General features: G+C 40.0%; 1 protein-coding gene across 1 annotated transcript in view; it reads right to left on the bottom strand.

The window, feature by feature from the left end:
* Positions 1-1930: 1930 nt before the first annotated feature.
* The window catches only part of Slc9b1 (solute carrier family 9 member B1), a 92561-nt gene continuing 87646 nt past the window's right edge, over positions 1931-6845 (bottom strand). Inside the window, exons 10-11 of the mRNA XM_008826196.1 lie at positions 5701-5837; positions 1931-2146 (exon numbers count right to left, since the gene is read on the bottom strand). Coding sequence (XP_008824418.1) covers positions 1931-2146; positions 5701-5837 — 353 coding nt within the window. The remainder of the gene's footprint in view (positions 2147-5700; positions 5838-6845) is intronic.

Genomic DNA, 6845 nt, shown 5'->3' with positions numbered 1-6845 from the left:
GCACCTTTCCCTGTGCTTCCTTGCCCTAGCTTCCTGTTCCCTACATTCTCCGCCCCCCGTGTGTGTGTGTGTGTGTGTGTGTGTGTATGTGTGTGTGTGTGTGTGTGTGTTGTGGGGCACCTTTCCCTATGCTTCATTGAGTGCCTTAAATTTCCATTGCATCGTTTAATAAGTTTGTGTATAAAGTCCATACTCCGTGCTATTTTAGTATACTGCTTGTGCCAACAAGGAAAAGTACCAAAGTGATGTTTATTTCTTGCAGTGGACTTTAGTGAAAGAATCTGCACAATTTTTAATTTATTTTATGTATATGAGTGTATTGTCTGCATGTATGTGAGTGCACCCATGTCATGCAATGCCACGGAGGTCAGAAAAGGGCTTCGGATTCCCCTGGAACTGGAGTTAAGGATGGCTTGTAGCCGCCATGTGGGTGCTGGGAATCAAACCCAGGTCCTCTGCAAGAGCAGTCAGTGCTCTTAAGTGCTGTGCCATCTCTCCAGCCCTAGAATCCGCACAATTTTTAAGAAGCCATTTGAGAAGCTTTTACTTATTTTTACTGTGTGCATGTGTACAGGTGTGTGTGGGTGTGAGTGCCAGAGCATGCATTTAGAGGTCAGAGAACAACTTTGTGGAGTCTGTTCACTCCTGCACCTTTACCTTAGGTCTGAGAATCCAACTCAAGTCCTTAGGCTTGCAAGACAAGTGACTTTACAATACACTGAGCCATCTGGCCTCATTTAAGAAGCTTGTACACGAGTTTTCCTGTCACAGATTCTTAATATAACTAACTGCACTTTGCTAGAGGTAAGTTTTTTATTTCTGTTTTTACTTTTATTTTGGGGGGTTTTGAGACATGGCCTCCCTCTAGCCCTGGCCCACCTGGAACTCCCTATGTAGACTAGATTGGCTTTGATCTTACAGAGATCTGACTACTCTGGCTCCTGAGTGCTGGGACTAAAGGCATGTCTCACGACACCTGGCCTTGTAGCAAGCCTTATATTAGCAGGGCAGATTCCATTAACCAATACTGAAAAAATAATTCTGTTGCTAATGAAAAGAAGCTCTCATGTAGTTTGTAACCCATTAACCTTTCATTTCTGTAGGCTGCTTTTAATGTCTAGGTTTTTAAAGATATTTTTAAAAAATTTTACTTTTTGTTTTTATTTTATGCGTATGAGTGTTTTGCCTGCATGTGTATAAGTGCACCCGTGGCATGCAAAGTCTGCTGAGGCCAGTCCTCTGGAAGAATAGCAATTATTCTTAACCCTTGTGTCATCGCTCCAGCCCCTTAATGCCTAGTTTTTAAAATACTAATTGAAAATATTTTCATTGCCATTTATGATTTAATTTTATTTCTGCAAATACAGTATTGTTTCATCTAAAAACTGGTAAGACCTTCATTTTAAGGCTGTCATGGAAAAAATAAAAGAATACCTTTGATTCTTTTACTTAATAGTCACTAAAATCAGAAATTAAAATTTACTTAGTTGTTTCAGATAAAGTTCATGTATCTTGTTCCTGTCATTTTTTCTTATTTTTCCTGACTGAAGTGATGGGAAATTCTATTCCTACTTGAAACTTAGCTTATTTTGCCAAGTTCTGAATTTAAACAATTTTTTTCTTCAGGTTTACTTAATTTCTATTATGCTTAGTTTGTATCACAACATAAAATTTGGCCTTAGAGATTACATTTTCCTAGGGTATTTAGTGACTTCGTTCTTGAAGTATGCAAATACTAAGCTAAAAAAACACTGCATTTAGTACTGTTTATATTAAATTTACTTTGGATGCAAAAATCAGAGGAAAATTCTGTAGAGAAATCACGTATTTATTGAATCCTGGGTTCTGGTCTTCAAACACCTGTTCTTTAACATTTTTCTGTCATATGAGATAATTCATTATACAAAGCAGATGAGCAATGGCAAACTTTTTAATGATGTCCAAAGTGTGACAACTCCAGTTTCATATGACTCGTCACTTCACTGCATTCCAGTATTTTGGGCCCCAGTATGCCAATAAGGAGAGCGCCATTTGGAGCTGTGATCAAGATGGCTAAAAAGGCTACTGTCATCACGTCCTTTGAATACGCTTCCAGGTGGGTTGCTGTGACTCTTGCTGTTTCTAGAGCCAGAGGACCCAATACAGCCTGTGCTTAGGGAGGAAATAGAGCAGAAGAAAAATGTTAACCAGAGTTAACATAATAAAAGTAAGTGGTTCTTAAAAACGAGAAGCTGGAGAGATGGCTTAGTGGTTAAAAGCACTGGCTGCTCTTGCAGAGGACCTAGGTTTGGTTTCCAGCACCTACATCGTGGCTAATAATCATCCCTAACTCCAGTTCCAGGGGATCTGGTGCCCTCTTCTTCCCTCCAGGGTACTGTACTCATGGGTCCACTTACAGACATGCAGGCAATATATTCATAGAGATAAAATAAAAATAATATTTTTAGCAACAAAACTGAGTGCCAGACTACAAGAAAAATAAAAGACCAAATGTTGAATAATTTATATAATTTACTCGTGAATTGTATGGTTTGTTTTAGCAAATACATTTGAAGGAAAACAGCCTTGAGAAAGCAGTGTGCAGACACTTAGGGGCTGTGTCTTCTTATCCTCTCAGGACCCCTCCCTTTCAGTGTCTCTTCTGTGTGCTCCCCCGTACCCAGAACCTCAGGGCTTCTAGATGGTCCAGGTTGGTTGTTGTCTTTGCCATGTGCCAGTAGGGGTTCAGGGCTGCGATGAGGCAGCACAGAATACTGTCTCTCAGGTTCTTCTGGGTGAGCCACTTCTCATTGCTCTGGCTGCCTGGGAGTGGGTGGGGTACTGAAGTGACAGGGGTGGAGTCTGGCAAACTGACTGAATTCTGTTCTTGCCTCAACCAGGTGAGTGACTGCTTAAAAAGGCACTCATGTGCTTTAGTTACTTGTCAACAACCTAACATCTCACTGGGTGGCTGTGAATGGGGACACAAAAATGGAAAGGACACCAAAAAGTCTCATTCCCCAGGGATCTTCTTTCACTTATTTACTTATCTTTGCTTTTTTTGAGACAAGGTCTCACTGTTTAGCTCAAGCTATATCCACCTACCGAGCACTGGAGCTACAAGCATGGGCCATTGAACCTGGTTTTTATTTGTATCTTTTTTAAAAATAAATATTTTATTTATTATTTTTGTTTTATGTGTATGAGTGATATACCTGCATGTAGGTAAGTGCACCCATGTTGTGCAATGCCCGCAGAGGACAGAAGAGGCTGTCGGATCCCCTGGAACTTGAGTTATGGACTGTGGGTGCTTGGATTCGAACCTGGGTCTTCTGCAAGAACAGTCAGTGTTTTTAACTGCTGAGCCATCTCTCCAGCCCCCTGTTTTTGACACTTCTTTACATATATGATTATAACAAGAAATTGCCTTAACATTTTTCAGGGATCAAATACAAATACATGGTCCATGGAGTTGCACAGTAACAGCATAATGGTAGAAACATTACCTCCAATATGGGATGCCATGACAAAAGAGCCCCTCAGTTAAGATCAGTTTCCACATCCGAAATCAAGGACAAAAGGTAGCATTGTTTTAACACTGTAACCTTAATTTAAAAAAAATTTTATGCGTGTGTTTTCCTGCATTATGCTTATACATCATGTGTGTGGCTGGTGCCCATGAGGTTAGAAGATGGCATTGGAGTCCCTGGAACTGGAGTTACAGATGGTTGTTAGCCATCATGTGGGTGCTGGGGACCAAAACCAGGTCCTCTGCAAGAATAGCAGGTATTCTTGAAAGCTCGGCCATCTCTCCAGCCCCAGTAGGTACCATTAAACCTTTACATTTATTAACTAACTTATTCCTTTTGACAAACTTCCCATGTGGGAACTACTTTTAGATGAATGAGCCTCACCAAATGACAGTATGATTTCTTTGGAAAATCGAGTTGAAAAACTGATCTAACATTTGTGAACTAAGTTCTTTCTGAGCTGCTTCAATTTTTCCACTTTAATTTTTATAATATCTCTGCATGGAGGCGTGAGAGAAGGCCTGATGCTTAGCCAGTTCCTGTTCACGGCAGAAAGGAAAAGGGCAGGAAATGCAAGAAGGGGAAGGTGTTAACTCTAGAATATTTGTTCTAACTCTTATGTGGGACACGATTCTGCTTATATAAATAATTTTGACTGGTGGTACCGTTTAGTGGTAGAACACTTGCCTACCATGTATAAGGCCTTGAGTTTGATCCCCAGCTCCAGAAAAAAAAAAGTTTATGTCTTTCCAGCTCTTACACCAGCTTGATGTTATTTGTACAGAAGACAACTAAGCGTGGATCTAAGAAAAAGGAGCAGGCAGAGGCAGAGTAGGGCGGCAGGTCTCGGGTGAGTGGCCTCTGCCTTCACACCTGCTTGATTTTCCCTTGCTTGAGGAAATTATGAATAATAAAGCAAAACTGAAAGTATATGTAGGAGTAGGGATAACCAACAGACAGGCAGATATTCCGTTAGTAGACTTATTCCCTAGAGTGGAGGTTGAAAGCAAGTTAGGACACCAGGCTATGCCAGAAATTGTGCTGAGTACTTTACAGGTATTATTTCATCTACTCTTCATAACACTGCCTTTAGTAGATACAATCGTAGATGCTACTGTAAATTGAGGAAACAGAGCCCCTCAGAGATAAAGAAGCAACAACCTGGAGGCCTAGGTAAGAACATGGCAAATGCTGACGCTGCCTCTACCCTTCCTTTACAGTCACAGTCAGAGTCACATAAACACATGTGTAAGTAAAGGCAGCATTTATGCGTTTGTGTGGTGGACTGAGTGGTAGGGCTAGACAAGATACTCTTAAAAAAAAACCAATGTGTCTCTAGAATCACAATGTAAAGTCATAACATTTACCTCTATAATATTTAGCAAAATACAAAAATTGCAAGTTTCAGATATATTCTTTATAGTTTAGGGGAGTGAGAAAAAAACAAACCCACGTTCATAATATTTAGAAAATTTTCATTAAAAGTATTCTTCTAAATTTCAAAATAATTGCTTTAAGACAATATTTTTGGTCTTTTTGAGACAGGGTCTCCCTATAGCCCCAGCTGGCCTGGAACTCACTATGTAGACCAGGCTGACCGTGAACTCATAAGAGATCCATCTGCCTCTGCCTCCCCAGTGCTGAGATTAAAGGCGTGTGCCACCGTGTCTGGCTTTAAAACAATTTTTAAAAGTTGTATTAAGGGTTGTCGTGTGTGTGTGTGTGTGTGTGTGTGTGTGTGTGTGTGTGTGGTGTATGCATGTGTGTGCACTTGTGTGTGTGCCCATTTGTGCACATACAGAGGCCTGATGATGTCAGCTATATTCTTTTGCTCTCTGTCTTATTCTCTTGAGACAGGAAGTTCCCAGATGTTTGGTTTGGATCACGGCCCACTCACGGCCCACTAGTGCTCCTAGTTCCTCAGCCACCAACCCCCACCTGAACGCTGGGTTTGCAGGCATGCTCAGCCAAGCCCTTTTTTATATGGGTGTTAGGAATCCAAACTAACCTGCTCAAGTTGCACAGTGAGCCATTTCCCCAGCCCCAGATTTTAAGAAACAGTTATCAGTCACTAACATGTTAAAAATAAGATATATTAGCCCACAATTTGTGATTAGAGAAATATTTTTTCATTTAGAACTTAAAAAAATCACCAAACTAAAATTATTATAATGACTTAGTATGTTCCTACCTGGACTGTAGCTTTGGGGATCCACGCTAAAGCAATAAATATTTTCTCCTTAAAGCTAAATTCAGCAAAAGACATCATTGTAAATGTGGCTAAAATTCGAACACATAATGCCAAACCCAGGGTAGCAACACAAACGCCTACAATACATATAAACAAATGTAAATAGCAAAATATTTGGGAAGAAATACCTATTTATGCCTAGAGATATGAATTCAAAACTTTTGAAAATATTTTAAGGCTATTACTTCATTTTATCTATTTTTAAATAAAAATAGTAATTATAAAAAATACAAATAATGACCGAGGCTTCTTTGTGTTTGTATGTCCATGTGCGTATATGTGTAGGGGCATGTGTGGGCTGTGTATGTGTACTTGTGGAGGTGTATGTTGAGTGTCTACATTAACTGTCTCTTTTTTGAGACCCTCTGTCACTGAACTTGGAGCTCAACAATTGGGATCTTCCTGTCTGCCTTCCAGGGCTGCTGCAACTGGCTTGTTACATAGTTGCCAAGAGTTAAACTCAAGTGCTAATGTTTGCCTCACATAAACACTTTAGAAGCTAAGCTCCCCACTCCCGCCCCCCAACCCTGGAAGCTTCTAGTTCAAGTACTGGAGAATGATGTGGGAGTGCCCTGAAAATGATGGCATTCAAATTTGTTTTGATGTCATATATTTTGAGTGGAATTTAGTTAATTCTGAGCTAACGGACTTTCTGGGGAACATGTTTAAATGAAAGCAATCAGAAGCACTTAATGATGTCTAATATCCTCCTCATAAAAGAAATCTTAATCTCTATTTCTTTGGATCAAATCACTTGGGAGATACTTAGGGTTGTCTTTGAAAACACACACACACACACAAACACACACACACACGGTAAAGGAAAAGCAAATATATCCTATTAATGTAATTTTTGAAGAATGTAAATGTTGAAGAATTTATGTTACTCAAAGATATGTTATTAGATAAAAATAGAAAGTATTCATAGTTTAAAAATATTTTTGTAGCTGGGCATGGTGGCACACACCTTTAATCCCAGCACTTGGGAGGCAAAGGCAGGCGGATCTCTGTGACTTTGAAGCCAGCCTTGTCTACATAGTGAGTTCCAGGACAGCTGGGGCTACAGGGAGACCCTGCTTCAAAAA

This window comes from Nannospalax galili, unplaced genomic scaffold (assembly GCF_000622305.1).
Source record: "Nannospalax galili isolate Female #2095 unplaced genomic scaffold, S.galili_v1.0 scaffold189, whole genome shotgun sequence".
Lineage (NCBI taxonomy): Eukaryota > Metazoa > Chordata > Mammalia > Rodentia > Spalacidae > Nannospalax > Nannospalax galili.
This window is presented reverse-complemented; position numbering and strand designations above follow the sequence as displayed.